The following is a 25,834-nucleotide window of genomic DNA, read 5'->3' on the forward strand; positions in this document are numbered from 1 at the left end:
TAGAGTTCACTCCCAGTTTTTCTTTGATTTCCTCATTGTGGACACTCTCCTGCCATTGTTCCCATCAACTAATACTCGCACTTTCCTTTCAACAATACCTGAGAAGATTTTACCCACAACGCTGATTAAAGAGATACCTCTGTAGTTGTTACAATCTTTTCTGTTTCCATGTTTAAAGATTGGCGTGATTACTGCTTTTGTCCAGTCTGATGGAACCTGTCCCGACTCCCAGGCCATTTCAATTATCCTGTGTAGCCATTTAAGACCTGACATTCCACTGTATTTGATGAGTTCCGAGTTAATTTCATCCACCCCAGCTGCTTTATTGCACTGCAATCTATTGACCATATTCATCACTTCCTCAAATGTGATCTTATTTCCATCCTCATTCCTATCCCATTGCACATCGAAATCTGAAACATTACTTATTGTATTTTCACCTACATTGAGCAACTCTTCAAAATATTCCCTCCATCTGCCCAAGGAATCCACAGGATTCACAAGCAGTTTTCCTGACCTGTCCAAAATACTTGTCATTTCCTTCTTACCTCCCTTTCGAAGACTGCTAATTACACTCCAGAATGGTTTTCCAGCAGCTTGACCCAAAGTCTCCAACCTGTTTCCAAAGTCTTCCCAAGATTTCTTCTTGGATGCTGCAATTATCTGTTTCGCTTTGTTTCTTTCTTCAACGTAACTTTCTCTGTCTACCTGAGTTCTAGTATGTAGCCATTTTTGATACGCCTTCTTTTTCCTTTTACAGGCTGCCTTGACTGTATCGTTCCACCAAACTGTTTGCTTCATCCTACCTTTACACACTACTGTTCCAAGACATTCTTTAGCCACTTCTAGTACTGTGTCCCTGTACCTTGTCCATTCCTTTTCCAATGACTGTAATTGACTACATTCAACTAACTGGTACCTTTCTGAGATCATTGTTATGTACTTGTGCCTGATTTCCTTATCCAGAAGTTTCTCCACTCTTATCCTCCTACATATGGACCTGACCTCCTGCACTTTCGGTCTCACAATACCAATTTCGCTGCAGATTAAATAATGATCAGTCTCATCAAAGAATCCCCTGGATACACGTGTGTCCCTCACAGCCTTCCTGAATTCCTGATCTGTTATTATATAGTCAATGACAGATCTGGTTCCCCTGCCTTCCCAAGTATACCGGTGAAAGTTCTTATGTTTAAAAAAAAGAGTTTGTGATTACTAAGCCCATACTGGCACAGAAATCCAAGAGTTGTTTCCCGTTCCTGTTGGCCTCCATATCCTCTCCAAATTTACCCATAACCATATCATACCCTTCTGTTCGATTTCCAATCCTGGCATTAAAATCACCCATGAGCAGAACACTGTCCTTGTCCTTTACTCTAACAACTACATCACTGAGTGCATCATAAAAACTATCCATCTTATCTTGATCTGTCCCTTCACAATGCGAATATACTGACACAATCCTAATTTTCTTGATAGACACTGTCAAATCTATCCACATCAGTCGTTCGTTTACATACCTTATTGCAACTATGCTGGGTTCCATTTCTTTCCTGCTGTAAAGCCCTACACCCCATTGTGCTATTCCTGCTTTGACTCCTGACAGGTAGACCTTGTATTCTCCTGCTTCCTCTTCTTTCTCACACCTTACCCGAATGTCACTAACAGCTAAAACATCCAGCCCCATCTTACTTGCAGCCTCTGCCAGCTCTACCTTCTTCCCAGAGTAGCCCACATTGATATTAATAGCTCCCCATCTCATTACCATTTGTTTGCCAAGTCGTATCTTAGGAGTCCCTGGTTTGTCAGTTAGAGGTGGGACTCCGTCACCTCCAAAGGTCCGAGGCATTTTGTTCTGATTGTTGCCAGCATCATATTTAAAGTACCGGGGAAGCAGGTTGCTAGCCTTACTTGCCCCGAGTCCCATTGAGTTTTACTCCTAACGGTAGAGGGACTAACCGGTGGATTTGGTAGTCTTTGCCATATGATGTCCGAGATGCTCAGCCTTATTCCAAAGTAACTGGTATCCCGACTGTCGGGACCACTTACTTGGCCACTCATACGTTGCCCGTGGTTCATGAACTAGGACATGACTACAAGAACCCACACCATGAACCACAATAATAAATACTAATTAACAAATAATTGCTAGTGGTCAATTTGATTTGGCGATCCACAGAACATAAGTCAGCAATGCTAACTACTGTGTCGCAATCTCCGTGCTGCACAGCTTGTGGCAGTATCTCCTGAACTCAGTAATTTCTAAGAAGTAGAATAAGTCCATCCCATAATTAATTTCATCACAGATGAATTTAGCTTTTGATGCCACAGCCCATCCCAGTAAATAAAATCTAAGACAGTTGATCACAGAAACAGCTTTACACTCTTGCTGACAGTTGATAAAACCATTTGCACTAGGAAAGAAAGAATGCTCTATCCAGAGTGCAACACTTTTCCAATGTGTAATGTCCTTCTTGATAGATAGTGTTTCAGTTCAAAAACCCAATGCACACTTTTGAAAATGTGTATATTTTGTAGGTATCTCAAAATAATGGCTGACAAAAGTTGCATTCACGTAAGATATGAAATGTAGTAGTATTCTGTATGGTTTTTAATAGAATTCTATTTTCAGAATAGTTATGAAAGTAATCATTTCCCTCATAGTCTTTGCACCAAGCAAGGGGCCACAGATGTAAGAACAGTTTGCTCGCATTTGGCACAAGCAGGGGTCAGTGTCCCATTAGGTTTTCTGCAAGGTCAATTTAAATACTCAGTCATCCATTATTTTGCAGAGACTTGTTCTAGTTTTATTATCTGGCCATCTAAATTAAGTTTTATTTCTGTAGAATCATAGCAATCAGCTGATTATTTCATTTCTTGCGAGAGTCTGCTGCCATTTCATCCCCTTATTGCTCTGTTGATTTGGTATACACGTGCCCCAAATATCAAGATGAACTATTCCAATTTCTGATATTATTTTTAAGTAGACTGTTTTGGAACTACCATACGTTACAGAGAAGTAATCTTTTGCCAGGCACATACTTCTATATAGACCTAAGATAATGCTCATAATATATGAATGTTGCTAAAAAATTGTTTCTTATGGTGCATTTTAACTGTTATAATACAGTGTAGTTTTGTAAGATAAATTTAAATTTGAATTATAGAACTCAGGATGGGAGGAAGGCAGTTCACTTTGTTCGCAAATTTAAAGCCATAAATTCTTTTTTCTTGAATGTTACCTCAGAAATTGGTAGCCATTAAGGTAGAAGAAAAGGATAGAAAAGTCTGTGACTGCTAAAAGTGACTTAGATTTATCATGTGTCTTTGTATGATTGTTAATAGAAAATGTTGAAGCTGGACAAATGATGATTTTCGTATAGTGCTCTTTCTTCAATAAAATATTAGACAGCTGAACACCAAATGCAAGTGTCATAGTAATGTCCATTGTAGGCAGATCTAATAGTTTGTGAGTTACATATATACAGTTTGTTTAGTGAAGCTACAAGAGAAGGTTGATGTTGTGTGTCAATAGGCCAGTGACTTTGCAGGTGAGAGAGTGATATCATAAAGATGTAATCTGAACAACACTGGTACTTCTTGATTTTTGTAAGAAATTACAATTATTTGGTTGGTTGTCACTACAACAAAAGGTTAGCCATTTAAAATATCGTTAGTAATTGTGCAATGATATCATGAGTTTGTAAAACATTACCACTAACTAATTTAAATTATATTCTTTTCTTTGTAGGCATTACATGCAGATTTATTCCCAAGTAAGTCAAGTTTGCAGTTGAAAATCAGAGAAGTACGTCAGAAGATGATGGCTCAGAGCAGCCAAACTCCAGTGACCCCTGGTAGCATGCCCAGTCCACTAGCATCAAGTACTGATTCGACTTCAACGACTCCAGGTATTATTAATGAGGACCACTCTATTCTAGACATAATTATTGACTTTGTTAGCTACATCAATTTCTTCACACTTTTGAATTTGAGGTCTTCATTTAATATTACATTTCTCTTTGGCATGCTAAAATTTGTTCTCATTTTGTGTAAAAGCTGTCTATAGAAAATATTATCTCCTTACTGTAGCTTTCGTTATGTGGCTGCCTGGTCAGGATTGACAATATATGGACATCCTTAAGGATATGATTGTGTTTTTCAAGGACCATAAGGAATTTATTCAGTGTATAGATTACATGTGGGTGACTAGGGTTGTTTGTAAGGCTATCAGCCTGTGTTAATGGGGCAGGGAGATGATCACTTTAGAAATGTAACTGTACCATTTCAGACCTACATCTTTACAGTAGTTGTGAAGGAAATGCACACTAGCTTTATGATGCAAGAGAAAACTTATGGCATGGGCTGCACATTATGACAATGCCCGGCAGTCAACATGTGATCTCTCCAACGTTCCCCATTGGCTATACACAGCAAGCACATTACATTACATTAATCGTATTCCATGGATTCCACAGAAAGCGGTCTCGGGGATGTAGAAACAAGTCTGTGACATAATTACCTGTATCACTTCTTAGAGTTCTGCCAAGTCAAAGGGTTTATTAAGTGTGTGACAAATTATAGTTATTGTAATTTTAATGCCTTTTAGCTGATTTGTGTCTAGAGGATGGCCACACATTTGTTGCATTACCCTGTAAATTATTCTCGTAACTCCTAATAATTATCAGTTGCAGGCAAGGCTACATTCGTGGTGTAAATAATGTTGCCAACACCAGCTAGTTACCATTCAGAAGTAAAAATGTTTATTAAACCTTGGTTTAATATTGCGAGAGAAACGATGACTGGCAGAGTCACTAGCTAGATTGTGAAAGTGCAAAGTTCACAAAGCTATGTGGAGAATCAATTAGTCCATACATGATGCTGCTCAAAGTCATAATCCACAAAACTAGCTGTCGGGACTCTTCTGGGTTTCGCCCCCAGGGGCTCAGCATTCATTTGCTGAGTACGGGCTTGGCGACCCCGGGGTCCTGAGCTGGGGACTGGTCGGCGCCGCCAGTCTCCTGTTACCGTAACCCCCAGACATGCTTCAGCGACCACCGTATGGCGTGGCGGTGGAATGTTGTGTGCTGCGGGGAATGGTAATCTTGGCTTGACCGCCTGGATTGCGAGGAAGGCCAACCTCTATAAAAACCCCTCAATCTTCCGGTGTGCTCCGCGCCTATGAGATGCATGGCTGTTGAGGTGGAACAGTCGCAAGCGGGCAACCTCTGGGGCACCTGCCGCACCCCAGTTGTATCAGGCTTACTCAGGCACGCGGGGCTCTGTCTGAGCGGACCTTTCATTCCCTAGCTGCTCGTGGGACCACAATGGACCCTTCGACCTTTACATTTCCCCCTACCAGTGGCTTGGGTGGGCCACTGGTAGGAAAACACACCCCATCGAAGAAGCGACTTTGTGCTGCGAGTCCTCCAGTGCCTAGTGTTGATCGAGATTTATCAGACTGTCGTAACAGAGCACATGCTGATAATCAGAATGTGTTTTTGATTATTAAACGGAAGGAGGGTAGCTTTGAGAGGGTTTCTCCCTTTTACATCCACAAGGGTCTTGAGGGAATTGCAGGAACACTTAAATCTGTGAAGCGACTGCGCAATGGGACTCTCTTAGTTGAGACATCTAGTTCCCGTCAAGTCGCTTCTCTTCGGAAAGCAGCCTGTCTCGGTGAGTACGCTATCGAGACCGAGCTCCACTCTGAACTACAGTAAGGGTGTTGTGACATGTAGGGACTTGGTGGATATCCCCACAGATGAGTTAAAATCTGAATGGGCTGATGAAGGTATTGTTGACGTGCAGCATATTATGAAACGAGCCGATGGGGACCTAGTCAAATCCGACTCGTTTATTCTCACGTTCAGTTGCCCACGCCTCCCAGAGCATGTTAAAGCGGGGTTCTTACGTTTGCCCGTAAGGCCATATTTCCCCAACCCAATGCGCTGCTTTAAATGTCAGCGCTTTGGGCATACTACGTTGGGGTGCAATGGGATAGCCACTTGTGGTAAATGTGGTCAGCCTGCCCATGAAGGCTCTGGGAGTCACTCGGTCTGGAGCCGAGTCTGCCCCATCTATCTCGACGAACGGAAGATACAGGAGATTAAAACATCTAAGCGCATCCCCTATGGTGAGGCCAAGAAGCTCTTTAAGGCCATGCAACCTCCTGTGTTTACTACATCTTTCGCTTCCGCTCTGAAAAAACCAGTACAAATGGCCACTGTTGCTACGCAAACGGAGGTTGCTAGTGTTAGCACTAATACCTGCATTTGCCAGTGCACTTGTGCTGCTGCGGTTGTTTTGCAACCTGCGGCTCTCCCCACAACGTCGGAAAGGCTGTGGTTGCTGACATTGGGGTACTTCCTCCCTCTCCCCATATGGGGCCTTCTGCCCAGGTGAGTAATGCTCCACCTGTTGACAAGGCTCTGCATTCTAAGCCCCCCAAGACAAAGACACCGAAGCTGAAGGTTTTGCCACCTAAGGAGACTAGTCAGGGTCGGTCCAATGACGAGGCCATCGTACTGTCTGACATCTCCCGTGGGTCGTCATCGGAGCTGATGGACATTGACGTCGACCGGTGGCAATCTTCTCGCCCCAGGAATAAATCTTCGGCCAGTACGGGCTCTCCTCCAAAGCACAGAGGCAGGGTGAGAGTTCAGCCCCCTGATCACTGGCTCCCATATTACAGTGGAACCTGAATGGGTTCAGGACGCATGTGGCCGAATTACAACTCCTTGTACGAGAGTGCCCTTTGTGCTTATGTCTCCAAGAGACACATTTTCGGGCCACTGATGCTCCTTCTTTACGGGGCTATACCGTCTATCGGAAAGATGATCTGATGGGGGAAAGGGCAAAGGGTGGTGTTGCTGTTTTTGTCCGTGACATGCACCCCTCATCTGAGCTCCCTCTCGTTACTGACTTGCAAGCAGTTGCAGTTGACCTTCTTGTGGGTCGGAGGCTCACAGTCTGTTCACTTTACTTACCACCTCATGATGCGATAGACTCTGAGGCTCTCGCAGACCTTATTGGCCAATTCCCCCGCCCATTTCTTCTTCTGGGGGACTTCAATTCTCATAATGTCTTATGGGGCTCTTCGACTACTTGCCCCAGGGGTCGCATTCTGGAAAGCCTCATTATGTCTGAAGAACTGTGCATCCTCAACTCTGGTGCTCCCACTCATTTCTGTACTGCTTGTGGGTCGTCATCAGCTATTGACCTTTCCTTTTGCTCTCCAGCACTCGCGGATTCTGCTCTGTGGGAGGTTGCTGCTGACCTCCATTCTAGTGACCACTTCCCCCTTTGGATTTGCCTCCTGGATGAGGCTATGGCGTTACCAGTGCCGCCCCGGTGGCACCTCTGCCGAGCTGACTGGACACTTTTCAGCCAACTGGCTGTTTTGGAACACCGTGCCAGCGTCCACGAATGGATAGACCATGTTACAGCCGTGATCTCCCATGCTGCTGAATTGTCAATCCCACAGTCGTCCGGTCATCCCAAGAGGCGTCCTGTCCCTTGGTGGACCACTGAGTGCCGCTCAGCCATCCGCGCCCGCCGTGCAGCTCTGCGCCGCTTCAAGTGCCGTCCCTCAGCTGACAATCTTGCGGCCTTTCGGGTGGCAAGGGCCAAAGCGCGGCGCGTGATTAAAGAGAGCAAACGACGTTCATGGCAATCGTTCTTGAAGTCCATCTCCCGCTCCACTAATTCTACGAAAGTATGGGAAGCCATCAGGAGGATTTCCGGGAAACGCAGCCAACTACCTGCCACGGCATTGCTGCATCAGGGAAGTCTTCTCACGGCGCCGAGAGACATTGCCCAGACACTGGCCATGCATTTTGCGGCTTCTACCGCCACTATTAACTGTGATCCTGATTTCTGCCGCTACCGCACTGCCATCGAGAGGGGTCACTTGGACTTCCGGTCTCCAAATTCTGAGCCCTACAACTGCCCCTTCACAATGTGGGAATTGGATTCGGCGCTGTCTGTGGCTCATGATACTGCGCCTGGTCATGATCAAATCCGGTACAGCATGCTGCAGCACTTGTTACTACCTTTCAAGGAAGTTCTCCTGAACTGTTTTAATATGATATGGTTATCCAGCATGTACCCTGACTCGTGGCGGGAGGCGATTTTGATTCCCCTCCTCAAACCGGGGAAGGACCAAACGCATCCCAGTAGTTATCGGAGTATTGCTTTGACGAGCTGTGTCGGGAAGACGTTGGAACGCATGGTCAACCGTCGCCTGGTTTGGCTGCTCGAGACCAGGCAGCTCCTTAGCCCCTCTCAGTGTGGCTTTCGGAAATGTCGTTCAACTATAGACAACTTGACCTTGCTTGAGGTGGCCATCCAACAGGCCTTCCTGTGTAACCAGCATTGTCTAGGTGTATTCTTTGACATTCATAAGGCGTATGACACTACTTGGCGCCGCCATATCCTCAATCAACTCCATGAGTAGGGCTTTCGTGGCCGTCTCCCCATCTTCATTCGGTCCTTTCTTTCCCACTGCCTCTTTCGCTATAGGGTTGGTAATGCGCTATCTGATTTGTATGTGCAGGAGAATGGTGTTCCTCAGGGAAGCGTTTTAAGTGTCACCCTCTTTGCCGTCGCCATTAACAGTATCACATCCACTATCCGGAGTCCTGCCCAATGCTCCTTGTTTGTGGACGGTTTTGCTGTTTTCTGTTCTTCCTCCAGTCTTGTCACTGCTAGTCGGCAGTTGCAGCTTACGATACAGCGATTAGAGGCATGGACTGCGAAGACGGGTTTTACCTTTTCTGCAGACAAATGTGTGTGTGTTCATTTTAATCGTTCTCGACGTCTTTTTACCTCCCCTGAATTGCGTCTGAGGGACACCATTCTTCCTTTTAGCGACACTGTGCGGTTCCTGGGCCTCACTTTTGATTCCAAGTTGTCGTGGTTGCCTCACCTTAAAGACCTCAAGGTGCGGGCCCTGAAGGCACTGAATATTTTGAAGTGTCTGAGCCATCGGTCCTGGGGAGCAGATTGGGCGCGTCTGCTGCAGTTTTATAGGGCTTTCGTCCGATCGCGTCTTGACTATGGTTGCACCGTGTATGGGTCAGCAAGGCCTTCGTATCTGAAGATTCTTGACACAGTACACCATGAGGGTATCAGGCTGGCCAATGGTGCCTTCCGTACCAGTCCCATCCCCAGCCTGTGTGCTGAGGCAGGGGAACCGCCGCTCGCCATCCGGCGGAAACTCCTCATGGTGCGACAGGTGTGTCAATTCCTTGCCTGTCCTACCTCCCCTGCGTACCCTCCCGTTGCCCGACCGCCTATGGAACGTCTCTTTTCCAGTCGTCCCAGGGCAACGAGACCATTTGGGATTCGTGCCAAGCATTTGCTTGAGTCCCTTCGTGTGAAGCGTGTGGCCCCCCAACGACAAGGTTTTACTCGCCTGCCTCCCTGGTTGCTCCAGAGGCCCAGCGTCCTTTTAGACTTGTCGGAGTACTGGAGGAGCTGCACTCCTGCGCTTGTTTTTACTTCCTTATTTTATGATATTTTAAACCAGCATCCCGACCATGTACCAGTATTTACGGATGGCTCTAAACAGGGGGACTCTGTTGGTTGTGCTGTTGTTTTCCCTGATCGACTCGTCAAGTTACGGCTTCCTGTGGCATTTACCATCTTTGATGCCGAATTGTTTGCGATCTTGCGGGCATTGTAGTAGATGAGATGTGTTCCCAGTCTTAAGTTCCTCATCTGTTCTGACTCCCTGAGTGCCCTTCAGACCATGCAACACTTGTACCCAGCGGATACGGTCGTCCAGAACATCCATGATGCCCTACTCCACCTGCAACGGCAGGGGAAGGAGGTTTCCTTCTGCTGGGTGCCGGGGCACGTGGGTATTAGGGGAAACGAACTGGCGGATGTGGCTGCCAAAGATGCGTGTTCACTCCCTCACGTTGTTGCATGTGCCGTCCCCCTCCATGCTGTTACCTCCCTCCTGCGTTTTCGCATTCTGCGTCAGTGGGAAGAGGAGTGGCTGGCAGTCGGTGAAAATAAGCTGCGTCTGGTCAAGGCCACCACGCGGCCATGGCGTACGTCCTACCAGTCGTGCAGGCGGGATGAGGTTCTCCTCACTCGCCTCCGCATCAGGCACAGTCCCTTAACGCATGGCTTTTTACTCCGGCGGGAGGACCCCCCAATCTGCAGTGCTTGTGGCGTCCAGATTACTGTCCGCCACATTTTACTTGACTGTCTTTTATTCTCTGACCAGAGGGCGGTGGTTTCTTTGCCACCGGATTTGCCCTCTATTTTACAAGATGACGCAACGACTGTAGTTAAGGTCTTACGGTTTTGTGTCCTGTCCAATTTGTTGCCTCGGATTTTAGGGAGAGGGTTTTAATGTGCTGCTGGGTGACTGGCTCACCCAGGTTTTAGGTAAGAGGTCAGCCAGTCATGATTACCTCCTTGTTTCCCTTCGGTTTCTGTTCTCTTTTCCTTGTTTCCCTTCCTTTCTAGTGTGTTCCTTCTCCTCTTGTTTTGCCTCTGTATGTGAGGATTTGAAACTGCATCAGGTCTGTGTCTTTTAGCCGTTCTCCTTGTTCGCTGTCCGTCTTAGTCCCTTCACTGCATGTGTTCCTGTTTTTATGCATTTGGGCGCTGATGACCCCGCTGTTTAGCGCCCGTAAACCTCAAATACACACACACACCTCTTCTGGGTTTCAGAACTCCTGCAGAAAATCTTACAACTCTGAACATGATGCAACTCAAAGTAAGGGTTAACAAAGCTAACTGTCTAGAACTCTTTTTAGGTTTCTACACTGGTCACTTAAAAATTTCAGTCACGATTGTGACTGACACATCGCTTATCATTCCATCTGTCCATCCTCAGTGATCTCAAAACAAACTGTTCTCAGTCGGTATGGTTGCTACCCTTAAATAGACACAATCTGTACTGAACATCACAAATATACATTGAAATTATTGCTACTACACATGTTACACATGAAATAAAACTAGAAGTTTGCGTACTTTCCCATGGTGGCAGATATTTACTGGGGTCCTTGGTTTTCTCATTATTTACATTTTAATCAGTGAGATGGTTAACTTACCCTTATTTGCTGTTATCTGTCATTAAACATAAATAAGCTTTAAATTTTGCAGATAACTATGGTTGTGTACTGCCTCATACTGCCACTATATTTACTCAATTTGTAATTTATTTACCAGAGAAATACGATTTTTTGCCCTTGGACTCAACAGTCCAACTCATAACTCAGTATAAGTTACAGTAATAAATATTCTGAAATGTTATTTCAGTAGTGCTGTTCAAGCACTATTAACAATGGGTTCTTTAAAACTGGTTAATTTTTAGAGTTAATATGTATATTAAAATCTTACATCTTGTTACCATCAACTCACTGTATGCTTCAGTAAGTGATACTGAGCACAGTGGAGAGGCAGGATCCCCACATTGACCGAAAATGTAGAATGTCTGAATCAAAATAGCGTGCCTCTGTGTTGTGCGCAGTGACTGTCTCATAACATTCACCATTGCATTCAGATGATCGTCTGAGTGACACCTCGCACTAATTAAACAACACTTTTCTATTTCAGCTATTGACATTTCCATTTCCTACTCATTGCTCCATACTAACCAGGACTTCTAAAAAAAAAAGTAAACGTTGTCATCATAGCTGAAATACATTTCTTTACAATTCTCTCATTTAATTCCTTGTGCTGCATCTGTCCTTCCTACAACTAGTTTCTGCCAAGCCACATATCTTTGTATGTTTTATTGGGTGGATTGCTTCCAGTCATTGATGATCAGTGATATCATTAAACAGTAATTGGTCTGTCCACTTATTTGTGTGCAATACATTACATTTCTTTATGTTAGAGCCAACTGCAGTTCCCCTCACAAAGTGTCATTTCTCTGCAGACCGAATTGCCATTCACTACAGCTTTGTGGTATTGTAACATCCCTGTATACAGCAACATTGTCCAGGAGTAGTCTCATGAAATTTCTAAGCTTATCCAACGGGCTGTGAACACCAAGTTAACTCCAACACATCCCTGTGTGTGTCAGGAGCTACTTTGACTTCAACTGACATCTCCCTTTTGAAAATGATGTACTGAGTTATACTTGCTAGGAAATCTTCTGTCCAGTTACAAAGTTGGTTCACTGTTCAGTATAGGCAACAGTGTATGAATGTGTGAAACTACTTCAGAAGTTCAAGGAAGTTGTTACGCTGAATATCACTGTTTAGTCCCATGTGAATCCCACAGACAAACCTGCAGAGTTCTGTGTCGTAGCAGCTTTCAGAATCAATGTTCTTTTCGATGGAGGTGATTTTTCTCCTACCAAATGATCATAATATATTTTGTTATATCTTTCAGTTTCTAAATTTGCTTGTGTGTGCAGTTGGGCCACCTTCGAGTTGCTGTTTATCAAATGTTGCTGAAACCACATGTTCCTGAAAGAGCTCAAAAATCATCACATTGTCACTTAGTTTCATAGCTAACTAGTGTATCCAAATGTCAGACCTCACTTGCACATGGTGCACCCTGCCCTTGACTGATGAGAGTCTGGTGACTGAATGACTCCAGGATAAAGAGTCCAGCACTACAATGCCAGTGGCTCTGCAGGGAGGTGGGTGAGCTAGTAGTGGTTAGGGCCCACTCTCCTCCTCGGGGCAGGAAACTTCTCCTAAAGATGGATGAGCCACCTATGGTCAGTGGCATAGAAATCCCCCAACGGCAGACCAAGCATTAAGACAGTAAGTCCAATGTTGACTGGAATGTTGTTGGAGTCAGCAGTGACCAGGAATCCTTCAATCATATTACAACACTTGCTACTGAACATAGTTCCTAGGTCATCAAGATAGGCGCATTTATTGAAGTGAAGTGCAGCAACGTTCCCACCCTGAAAGAACTCGGGCATAGCAGTCTTCCAACAATATACTGACTTGCTTATAGAAGTCCTGCAACAATCAAGAAGTTCAACAGGGACAGGATTGTGATGTCCGGAAACCTCTAGTTTTAGCTTGGCATGTAGGCAGTATGTGTGCGATCAGTCTTACTTGGGTTGTAGCTGTAGAGAATTCAACTGTTGCATCTACAACTAAGCAGTTCTATTACCTCATATGGAGAAGGGGCTATAAAAGGTACCCTAAATGTAGTCAGTCACTTTTTATTGGATAGCCACATCCAGTGGCATCACCAAATGGAGTCAAACGAATAAAAAAAATTACATTTTTGCAACATGGAATGTAAGAACACTGACTGATGACCCTGCAAATGAGAGGCCAAAAATGAGAACAGCTATTGTGGGCAAGAGTGACATAGCAGCACTCCAGGAAACTTGTCATGCTGATGAAGGTCAGTTCCGTGAACTAGGTGTGTGATCCACTTTCTTCTGGAAGGAGAAAGCTACTAGAGAGCATTGAATACACAGAGTGGCTTTTGCTATAAAGAATAAGCTTCTCAGGGACATGTAGGAGTTTCTAGCTGGGGGTAATGAACGTTTCATGGCATTAAAATTTGGACTGCATGGGAACCAGCATACCACCATGATCAGCATCAGCATCTATGCCCCCACTCTACATTCTGAGTATGACATCAAAGAAACACTCTAATTCATTCTAGATGACATCCTATTAAACATCCACTGCCAAGACAAAATAATCTTACTTTGTGATTTTAATGCTAGTGTGGGTAAGGATCACAAACTGTGGAATTGTGTCACAGGGAAGGAGTTGGCAGCAAAAACTCCAGTGGTATTAGACTCCTCCCAAAATGTGCTGAACATGGATTAACGATTACCATCATCATCTTTCATGGAAATAATCACTACAAAACATCACAATAGCATCCTAGATCAAAACAATGGCATCTCATTGACCGCGTAATTGTCAGCTAGAAAAATCTGCACGATATTTTCATCGCTAAAGCATGGCAGGAACAAGTGACTGTTGGACAGATTGCTGACTTATTAGATCTGTCATGCATTTTTCAATATCCACCCAGAGGAGGAAACAAACGAAGACTTTTTGTGCATCTTCATATTTTCACAGCACAAACACTGATCCATAAAATTTCGGGCATGCAGCTGCATAAATTTGACTTCTTGTTCTAAGTCACTACAAATGAAACTGACTGTGGCTATAAGGAAAGCAGAAGAAGGCACAGAAAGTTTTAAATCCATGGCTTTTCTGCCTTATGTGGGAAGCCTATCATCAAAAATAGGAAGGATCCTCTGTAAGCACAAAGTGAAATTGATTTTTCGCCTTCCACCAAAGACAACAGCACGTCTGGGTTCCGTTAAAGGTGATTTGGTGCTTCGGAAGCCTGGGGTTTACAAGATTCTCTGTGAATGCGACCATTCATACATCGGGCAGATGACAGGTCTGTCCAGGAGAGATGCATAGAGCACCGCAGGTACACCCGTCTCTTACAACCTAATAAATTTGCAGTGGCAGTGCAGTGTAAAGACACTGGGCACTCTATGGTGTACGATAACATCGAAATTTTAGCCTTGACTTCATTTTTCTGGGACTCAATAGTGAAGGAAGCAATTGAAATTCGGTTGGCGACGAATTTAATTAATAGAGAGAGAGGCTTCATCTTGGACAAATCGTGGAATCCAACTATGTAATAAAATCACAGACGTCACAATGGAGCAGCTCGCAGTGATGCATCGATATCACTGTGTGGATCGACTGTGCAACCATAGATGGAATTCTGTGCATATGTCATATCTCTTTGCCACCGATCAACGTCTCTGGCGCCTGGTGTATCTGTGGCCGCATGTGCAGTGGTGCGGTCCACAGGTTTAAAAGGACGGAGCGAGTGCTGGAGTGTCAGTCACCTTAGCTCACTCTGAAGATGGCTGGACGGTATTCAGCCTAAATATTAGAAGAAAAAGTTGAATTTATGCAGCTGCATACCTGAAATGTTATGGATCAAAAGAAGTTTGACTAGTCACAATATGCCTCACAGTATGGGAAACAGCAGCTTCATCAGATACTGTCTAGGGAATGCCATCATGATGTAAGACAACTTGGCGACCACTATTCTGGATACCTGCAATGAAACATTAACAATATAATACTGCTTTGATTTTATCAAAGAAGATCAGGAGTAGGAGGAAGAAACATTTTGAAGCCCTTCTGACTCAGGAATCGCACTCATGAAAGAACATATTGGCTCCCCACCAACATTAGATGAAGTGTGCTAATATTATATGAAGCTATGATGAAGAAATTGAAGCATTAATCTCAGAGAAAAGCAAAGTTTTGTAAGCATGGCGAAAGGACATGAACTCCATTGCTAAGAAAGAAGCCATTTATCTTGCCGAAGCAAAAGTACAAAGAACTATCCATGCAGAGAAGATTGTGTGGTGGATAACAAGTGCTAAAGAATTACAGTATCTTGCAGATGGAGATATGTGACAGCTTTTCCAAGTCACAAAAGCAGTTTATGCACCAACCACCTTGAAATCCACTTTGATCCAGTGACAAGCGTACTCTTCTAAATCGTCAGTGCTCTATCAGGAGTAGGAGGAAGAAACATTTTGAAGACCTTCCGATTCAGGAATGGCACTCATGAAAGAACATATTGGCTCCCCACCAACATTAGATGAGGTGTGCTAATATTATATGAAGCTAAGTGTGCTACCAATCAAGCAAAACAACACAAGGCCACTCATCCTGATAATTTACCAGTGGATGCTCTCAAAGGCGATGGTGATGAACTCATGGTAAAGTTGCAGGTATCTTCTGTGATCTTACAAAAGCATTTAACTCCGTGAACCATGCCTTGCTTATCTACAAATTAGACAAATAGGGGATTAAGGGCATCTCATCATACTTGCACAACAGAAAACACTGGGTGACTATAATGTGAAATGCAGTGAGCTATTATTCTAAATGGAATACCGTATCACAAAGTCTGCTCAAGGCTCCGTACCTGGGACTAAATGTGGACAATAATTTAACCTGGAATACACATACTGCGTGCCTACCAAATAAACTAAGCAATTTTGCATTTGCAGTGCAGATAATAGCAAATTCTACTGACTTGAGTACACAAAAATAGCATATCATAGTTATTTTGAATTTGTCATAAGGTATGGTATAATTTGTTGGAGAAGTTCAAATAGTGTATCTCGAATACTGAAGCTGCAGAAGAAGATTACCAGATATATGTGTGCTGCACAGCAGACAGAATCTTGTCGCCCAATATTTTGGAAACAGCAAATTGTAACTGTTCTGTCCATTTACATCTATAAAATTATAATCTTCCTACACAGCATACAGCAATTATATGAGGACAATCATATTAACCACACACATAACATGAGAAATAAAAATAATTTTATGCTACCCATTCTCACCGTCTCCACCCTCTTGTTGCCCAAAGTTGATTTATTAATTTTTGGAGGAAGTCAATAATTTGGGTGACTGGTCACATTTTCACAGCACTTGCCATGCTGAAATAGTGGCACACTGCTGCGAGTGACAGCGAATTTAAATAACCAGTTTGATAAATAATAAAAATACTCATATCTTTCGTTGCTCTTCTTGTTGTGTGTAGATGGTTCGTTATGCATTTGCTTTCTGTGGTTTATCTCTCTCTAGTCATCTATAGGAAGATTGGGTTGCTGTTTCAGTCGCACTTCAAACTTGTACATTCAACAGCCCAAAAGAACAAAGATTTACCTCTAACAACATGTAGCAAAAAAAATTATCATATATTGATCTATTTATGCAAACCAATTTTTGGATCATACATTTCATAAATAAAATACAATTAACTGTCTACCTTTTTTTTTGAGAAGCCCATAATCATCACTGTAATTCCATTAAATATTTGTAAATGTTGACATTTAAACTTTTTTGTATAGCTGCGTAGTAGTGGGTTTTTGGTTTCTATGTCTTCGGTGTGGTATCATTCACTTCGTATGATCCAAGATTAGTTAGTACATGTATCTCACCGTAACCAGTTCTACTACACCATGCACCAGTTGAAATTATATGCATGGACTCCACAGTATATGGGGATGACAATATATAACAAGTTAATCGGCAAAAACATATTTGATATGAAGCCAGAATGTCTAAAAACAAGGCTACAGCAGATTCTGTGGGAGAAATGCTACTATTCAGTACAAGAATTCATAGAGGATGAAATGATAACTTGAGCAAGGGGTAATTAAGTGTCAGTCTTTTTATTGTATGTATATATAACAAAATTGTATTATTATTATGCTGTTCGTTAACATCAGCTTTTCTATGTTTATAGTGAAATTTTACCACAATTTTGTTGTTTCTTCTGTACCTGAAACTAATGATTTGGATTATGTATGGTATGAGACTAGTAAATCACAATTCACAATAAGACACGTACATAAACTGATGCCTCTTGCTTTCAAAAATACTGTGATGGTCCCATATTTAAGAAAGGAGATGACACAGACTACAACTACTGCCACAGAATATTGTTCCTGTTTAGTTTGAGAAAGCTAGTTACTCATGTTCTCTCATATTGTGCTATGCTCTTGGAGGAGGAACTACCAGAGTATGACTTCAGGCCTTCTAGTGGAACCACAAATACCATGTTCACATCTCGTCAGTTTCAGGAAAAATGCAAGGAACAAAATATACCTCTTTACAGTGCCTTTCTTTTCACCTCAATAAGGCTTTTTGCTCCAAAAATCATGAAGCATTGTGAAAGATTTTAGCTCTGTGGAGTTTTCAACAGAAATTTATTGCCATCTGGAAACTACACATACATGGCAGCAGCCGTCATTGGTAAAGACTGTGTTGGTGAGCTATTCCATATCAGTACCAGTTTAATTAAGGATGTGTGACTTTCCCCACGTAATTTTCTGTGTATGTTTCCTCTGTGATGCAGTCAGTCGAAGATGATCTTCCTCTAAGAATATAGTTAACTTAATGAATTGATGGGAAAATGTTTAATCTGAACTGTTTAAAAACAAGGACACTTTTAACATTTAATACAGCATTAGTTGAGTTACAGTAAGCTAATGAAGATGTATCTCAATCCGAAGAAGAACTAGTGTTAATCCTGAATACCTTCTCCACAGCATAAAGAAAGACTGGTCTTTAATTGAATACCAACGAAACATAATCCTTCACAAACCAGTTCCTCAGGAAGCACAAAGAAATACCAGATTCACCATTGGCAGCATGTTTCTTCAAGTAGTCAACACCTTTCATTACCTTTGCAGCATCCTCTCATCCAGTTCAACTGTAGATTTAAAAAATTAATACAGAGTTTAATCATGCTGGAGCAATCTTTGCCAGACTAAGATCTCAAGTATTTGGCAACCATGATGTCAATGCTGCAAGAAAGATCCTTGTACGCCATTCACTTGTAATTTTCACTCTAATTTATTGATCAGAATCTTGGGCATGTTACAGGAAGCACCTCAGAAAGCTAGAACAGTATCACCAGTAATGCCTGAGGAGGATTCTGCTTATTACATGGCAAGATAGATGCACAAATGTCAGTATCCTTGGAGATGACATGCAACCTGTATAGAAGCAGTGGTTTTAAGACACCAGCTACACTGGATAGGGCATGTATCCCGCATTCCCAATAATGACATTCCCAAACAAGTGTTTTATTCTGAATTAACAGTGGGCAAACATTGTGTGGGGGGTCAGAGGAAATGAATTAAGGAGGTTAATCAAAGCTAACATGAAGATGTCGCTTTAATGTTAACAACTGGGAGACCTCAGCCCTCAACATTTAATTCTGTGTATCACTAGTCCATTGTGGGGCACTTCTTTTTGAAGAAAACAGCCGACAAAAGTGACTGATAAGAGGCAGTGTAAAAAAGAAAAGAAAAACTGAGTCTAAATAGAAGGATAGAAACTGCTTCAACTGAGACAACCTGTTCCCACTGCAGCAGCTTGTGTACCTCTTGCATTGGACCATACAGTCACCTCCGTACTCACAGATGATCGAAGGACGAACTTACTCTACTATGCGTGTTTTTTATGACGACGATGACAGTGGTGGTGATGACGATGATGTATGAGATGTGTTGGATGCAGCTTTCACAACGCTTTAGCAGGTTGACCTTTATAACACATGCTCCAAAGTTGAATGGCAAAAGACTCTTATTACCCCCATGACTCTGATTACACTTTTCTCCTTTACACAGCATAGCATTCACATTTATCTCAAAGGTGTTATATGAAGGAACTGCTTCTGTGATTGTGTGTATTACTTACACTTGTCTGAACGTGCACCCATATTAAGGTTTTTCAGCTACCAAATAACCACTCCTTTTTTTTCTTCTCGTTGGTTTTGCTGTAGAAGATCTTATAAAAATTCATGGGTTCAGTGCACAAATTAACTACAAATAGTATAGTTCGAAAATAATAAAGTGTTTGTGCTTGTATAGTATTTTACCAACTGAGACACCCTTATTTTTATTTACTGTAAAAAATTACTATATATTCCTCATCCTGTAACAATAAAAGAATTTGTCCATAGTACCATAAGTAAATTAAGGCATTAGTAATGTGATTTTATTTTTTAAACAATACAGAAATGTATTTAACTTACAGGTTCATCAAGTGTACCACATACATCAAGTCTGGTGAGCAGTTCCAGCAGTTCAGTGCCTATTACTGCCTCTTCTAGCAGCTAGCTGTATATATCCTCTTCTGCTGCTGTGGCCAGATTCATTCCATGTTCATGTCGTAAAAACACCATGTGATCCATCAAACTTGTATGGCATTGGCAGCAGGTACACGTTATAGGTCACTGAATTTGATTGTATATTTTAATTTTAGCAGAACATGTTCGCAACAAATTTTTTAATTAGAAAAATCTCAGATAGTGCCTGAAAACCTAACAGACTTTTCTTCCACTGCTAATTAGTTTACCTGAGGAAGCATGTTGTAACATTTTAGAACATAGTGTTTGTATTATTAATTGATCAAACACTGATGTATTCTATTTTTTTAAATTCTGTGTAAGTATTACGCAAAGGTTTTGAATCATGATGTGTAATTTGTGGATTTTATTTGTGTATATCAGGCACTTGGCTCAGCTTGAACTGGTATTTTTTTTTATCTTTTATTTATGACAATGAAAAGAGTACTATTTAGCATACATTGGCTGAAAAAGTGTGGTCTTTTGCACCAGTAATATATTATTGTAATATATCACATGACATACATGGATACATCTTCTCTATTTCTTGTGACCTTAAGAAATATTTTAAGTATGTAATTCAGTTTAGAGTCTGTTTCATATATCCTCATCTGTTTATTTGTGGCACAGTAGGTCTGGCGTAACAACAAAATTTTGGACTTTAATTCAGATTAGTACACTTTTTACTTTCCCATATTTAGGAAACCTGTATTATTTTTATTAAAACCTCATGACTAACATTAGTCATAAAAATATTCCTATAGTTTAATATTTTTGAAGCTGTGTAAGAATAAAATGTCATACCTCTCTGCTTCTTCTTCTTCTTCTTCTTCTTCTTCTTTATGCATAAGAAACTTAACATTCATGACTTACTTGTGTACCTTAATATAGCACACTAAAACATACATTTCATTGTATGAAATTAACTTAAACATTATCAGCCGGCTTCTGTACTTGCACCAGTCAATTTGTGAGTATTGAACCCCACTCCTGCGAAGTGACAGTAACATGATCAACACGTACTTTACTACATCTACCTCTCCCAGCCTTTCACATACATACTTTGTTTGAACAGTATTGTAGAGTTTTCAGAAGACTGTGTAGTTCTAGTTGTCATAGTTCAGTATTGTCACATGTTCAGTAAGTAAAGTCATCTATGGACACAAAGAACTTGTGTTCTTGCGGTACCTTGCAGCTTCCTCCTTTCTTCTGACATGAATATAGAAACAGTTATCAAACAATCCATATTGTCAAAATGAAATGTCATTGTGTGTGCTTTTATTCATTTTTATATTGACAGTACAGTACATGTGTGGATGATGCTCAGAATTCCAGATTTTAGTTATAGTATTCTGCACAACAGATTAATACATAAAGTCTATATTGTAGTGTGTATATAAAATGTATCCATCTGTGTCTGTGATGATCATTGTTTTACAGGCTGCAGCTTATACTGGAATTTCAGAGATACATTTTTAATGTATTGTGCTTAAGATTACAAAACAAAGAATATTATTATAATTTTCACTGTGAACAATGCATTTGTGATATCATCATCTTCATTAATATAAGTTGTCATTATTTTATCTCACATTTAGAAAACAAAGTTATATTTTGCAGGTGAATTTCTGATGTTTTATTTTAGTTATCCACCATTTTTCCATCCATCTCTTCTGGGCATGTTCAGTCAAGAGCCTCATTTAAATTCTTAGTATATTTTATTTTTATGCTAAATCTGTCATTGTTAGCTAGTCTTCTGTGATCACTGTCCTCAATGTGTGATATTCAGATAAAAAAAATATATGCAGGAGATGCCTGTAGGAGGTGATGGAATTTAAGACAGCAATTAATTAAAATGTATTATAAGTTCAATGTGATCTATAGCATCTTATTAATTGAAGTACTCCACACTTTAATACACAGGTGATAATTGTGGAGAACTATTTATAAAGTGTGAAAATGTGTTATTAGTAAGTGACTGCTGTCGAGTGTTTTTACTGTGTGCCATTGGCCTGCTGTAAGAGCTTAGCTTCTGGCACACAGAAGCCCTTTCTAATTTATTTTTTGTACTAGTATTATGATGTCATGTCTGGGCAAATGTCACATTATATTGCACAATATTAATGTTATGATCTCAGTTACCTGTTAATTTTTTTTAATCCCTTTTTTGTTGATGTATTAGTTATGTAGATTTGTTACTGTGTGACATCAATAATGTGTTTCTGTTGGTAGTTTCATGTACTTCATCTGCAGCTGTATTTATTTAACAATATGTTGTTGGCATATACTGTCAGTATCAATGTAAATGCTATGAAAGAACACTTTTTATGGTGTTTATTCATCATAATTCAACAAATTTTTGGTACCAGTATATCTTTTGTCTGCAGATTTTATCAGTTATGGTAAATGCAACAGATACCAGTGTTTCCATTGCTAATCTGAAATATTGCAGTGGTTTATATATTTAATTGTGTAATACACAATATTACCCAAAGCAATACCAGAAAGACTAGACACAATGATTATAAAATCATGTCTGTGCTTCTCTACTGCCAAAATAATTTGTGAATAAATCTTATGTGTTTTGTCCTTTCACATGTGATTATTGTGGATTTTGAATATACCAGTCTTAATATTGAATGTTTTTAGAGTAAATCTGTCATAATGTTAATTGTCATTTATTCATTTTAATCTGGGTGTTGGGCGTAGCTAAAGTAAAATTTTGTACAAAGAAATTGTGATTATTAGTGCTATCTCTAGATGTTACCAATTTCTCTTACCTTTTACTGGAGTGTTTTGTTCCCGTCCTCAGAAATGAAGCGAGATATTAAATTTTGAAATTTGTCATGCGAGGGCTATTTGAACATTTGTTTTGTATTTTCACAGAATGCTGTCATGTTTTCTATATTGTTTTTAATTGTACACCAAGACAGAGTAAATTCTGGTGTAGTTAGAGCAACTTTGAATTTCTGTAGGTGCTACTGTTACATTGTATTTTATGGTAATGAATCATTCTTACAGGCAACCACATCCCTGTAATAGAGTAGTGAAGGATCTTTTATATTCAATATATTTACATTGTTACAAATACTTATATAAATATTATATAAATATATATATATATATATACACACACACACACGTGCAGTGAAATGTCTATATCTATATATATTGTCATAAACTTTATTGTTTTTGAAAGCGAATTGTTTGAGTGCATATTTGTTGTTGTAGGCTGCATACATGCAAAAGCTGTCTACATTGTATTAGTTGTATTAAAAATGTTATAGATCAGAAACAGTGTGTATAAAATTGAAATATTGTTAGATGATAGTCATTTTTCTTGTTTTCTAATATAATTTGCTGGGAAACAAGTAGGTTACTGTCATGCAGTAATATAGTCATCAGCAATGAGATTCTACCATTTTGTATTTTTATTTGGTTGATTTTACCTTATACAGTGTAATTAAAATCCAATTCTCTGTATTTGGTGATGGCCAACTTAAGGATAGGCACTATGTTCTCATGTTTATTTTTACACTTACAACCTAAGGATGGGCTAGATATTTGCATTTGCACCGGAACATACTTGCTTGAATTCTGAAGACTGATAAAATACAAAAAATAACATTAACTTGAGAAAATCAATAAATTATTACTGTGATACGTATTTAGAGCATTTATCTTACAAATGTGTTGTTACCTTGAAAAATTGTTTGTCTCTTTATTATCTTAATTTTGTGTCTTTGCTTTTTGTGTCTAACTTTCTTCTGTTGGACACATTGACACCAAAATAATGTGGGTCAACATGAGCGATTATGAGGATCTGTGGCAAACTCATGAACAGTATATCGAATTGAAAAAGCAGTTGAAAATGATATGAAGAAAGACAGTTATTGTAATTCAGCTCTCAAACTTGCATTATACATAAAAATATAACCATATCTTTATCATTTTATCTTTATTGCCTTATCAGCATTGCAACTCAGTTAATGAGAGGTGATCAGTGTTAGTGTCTGTAGGAACAATGTGGAAGATTTTGGGAAAAAGGGCTGATTCTCACAGTGGTAAATGATTGCTGTGGTATTGACACAAGTCAGAGGTGAGAAACTAGTGAGAAAAAAAAAAACAGAGTTTGGGGGGAGGGGGGTTCTAGATGAACTCAAAAAGAAAAATTTATATACTGGGTACAATGACGGGGCTGGTGGAGTTAAACTGGGACTATTAGTGTGATTAAAGCCAAAGATATTATATGTATTATATATTATTTTAGAGGCATGGTGGCCACTTCTGCAAGTAAGAGAAATTGCAGTTGGATGAGATAAAAGGAGGGAGAGCCACATGATATGGGCTGCAAACCTGCTTATGACATTTTGATAACACCCCCGCTCTCCAACACAAGTGTCCTTCCTCTAGTTTTTCTCTTCCTCCATCTCCTGCTGTCATCACTAGTTTCAATCATTATGCTGTTTTTAATCCTTATTTTGTATTTTTGTTTCCTTACCTCACATTCCCCATTAGATCCTTTTCCCAGTCTGGACCGTTTACCATGTGACTCCTTCCCATGTGTCTTTTTGCATACTCCTCAAAAGAGAGATTTCAGATGAATGCAAGTTTAAGAGATGAGTTACAGAGATTGCCTGTCTCTTCTCACCACTTCCTTTACGTGGGATGCGGTACTCTTTCATGATAACTTTTGCAACTTAATATTTTGTCATTATAGTTGAGCTGGAATTTGTATTTCGTGGATATAATGATTAGTTAGAGCAGTGACATCTTAACATACAGCATACACTAAGACAGGCCCAAGGGCAGATGTTACTGCTTTTTGACACAGACACAGACACTTCTGCCTAAAATAACTTAACAATCTGCAGAAAATTTCTGTCGGTAATCTCTTCTCAAAACGGAATGATTAAAATGCCAAGTTCAGCTTATTATGTTCAGAAAATATTAACTGAAGTGTATATCCCATAAAGCAGAAGCACTGAAATTCTTAATTGGGGAAAATTCTGGTAATGTTTAGGTGAAATATCATTGGATGGGACTTATCCAGGGAAAGGTCAGGACAGCCTGCTGTAAGATGTCAGTGCACGTAGGAAGAGGGACAGTTAGGCACATGATACATGACTAAAAATTAAGTTAATAAAATGTGCACATTGAGGGGAGATATATGAAAATGTGACCAGCAGTGAAAGAGGAGGTACTGTTTCAAGAAAAATCCAACATAAGGTAATATGTACACCAAGAAGAAAATGGATGCTGGTGATCACTTTATCATTTAAAATATCCATCTAAGGCACATTCCTATCTTATATTCTGTTTCTCTGTCTAAACCTTCCATTCTTATTGTGTTACTTGCAGACATACATTACATGTTTTTCTGCTGCACATCCCTGAATTGCAACAGGACCAATAACTGTAAATAATTGTTATTTATGATTTTATAATTCAACAAAATTTGTAAGTTAATATTAACTTATTCGTGTGTCTGCGCCTTTATTTCTTTCACTGCTAAATTAGATAACCATTAGTCTAAAGCATAAATTTCAGAACCACTTTTTAGTGTTGCTTTTGACCAAGCTATTTCCAAATTTCTTTATTAATAAAAATTTTAATGTTTTGAACATGGCTGTGATCACCAACCATAATTAATTACAATGTCACAAATTTCCAGCCAACTGGTTGCAAATAGAATTTAAAGTTGCTCACTCGTGTCCTATACGAGTGTAGTGCCCTTAGTGGCATATTTATATATTGTTTCGAAATTTTGACTATACCTGCGATGTCGCTCAAATTTCCTTTTAACCACATGTAAGGTAACAGTTTCTTCTGAAGAAGGCACCTCTAGTCGGCATTGAAAACTAGTTAAAGAATTTTAAATTCTATTTGCAACCGATTGGCTGGAAATTCGTGACATTGTAATAAAAATTTCTTAGAAATTACCACTTTTCTGCCTGGACTGTTCATCAGCACATAAAGTGTTCAGCTCTTAAATTTTAAGAGCCAGTAGGTACTACGATGACAGAATGAAAAATTAATATAAACAAATTCTTAGAGCAGCTGCTCAAGCTTTCGTAGATGACCAGTGTGCTATGTACAGCCATTAATGCTGTTATCAAGTTCCATTTTCAGACTCAGTAGAACTGGAACTCTGTGCTTCACTTCCCATTCC

General features: G+C 40.4%; 1 protein-coding gene across 1 annotated transcript in view; it reads left to right on the forward strand.

The window, feature by feature from the left end:
* Positions 1 to 23,834, forward strand: part of LOC126470265 (putative transcription factor capicua) — a 336,823-nt gene extending 312,989 nt beyond the window's left edge. Inside the window, 2 exon segments of the mRNA XM_050098002.1 lie at positions 3,752 to 3,911; positions 19,572 to 23,834. Coding sequence (XP_049953959.1) covers positions 3,752 to 3,911; positions 19,572 to 19,654 — 243 coding nt within the window. The 3' untranslated portion in view covers positions 19,655 to 23,834.
* The last annotated feature ends 2,000 nt before the right edge of the window (positions 23,835 to 25,834 follow it).

Source organism: Schistocerca serialis, chromosome 3 (assembly GCF_023864345.2).
Source record: "Schistocerca serialis cubense isolate TAMUIC-IGC-003099 chromosome 3, iqSchSeri2.2, whole genome shotgun sequence".
NCBI classification, from domain to species: domain Eukaryota; kingdom Metazoa; phylum Arthropoda; class Insecta; order Orthoptera; family Acrididae; genus Schistocerca; species Schistocerca serialis.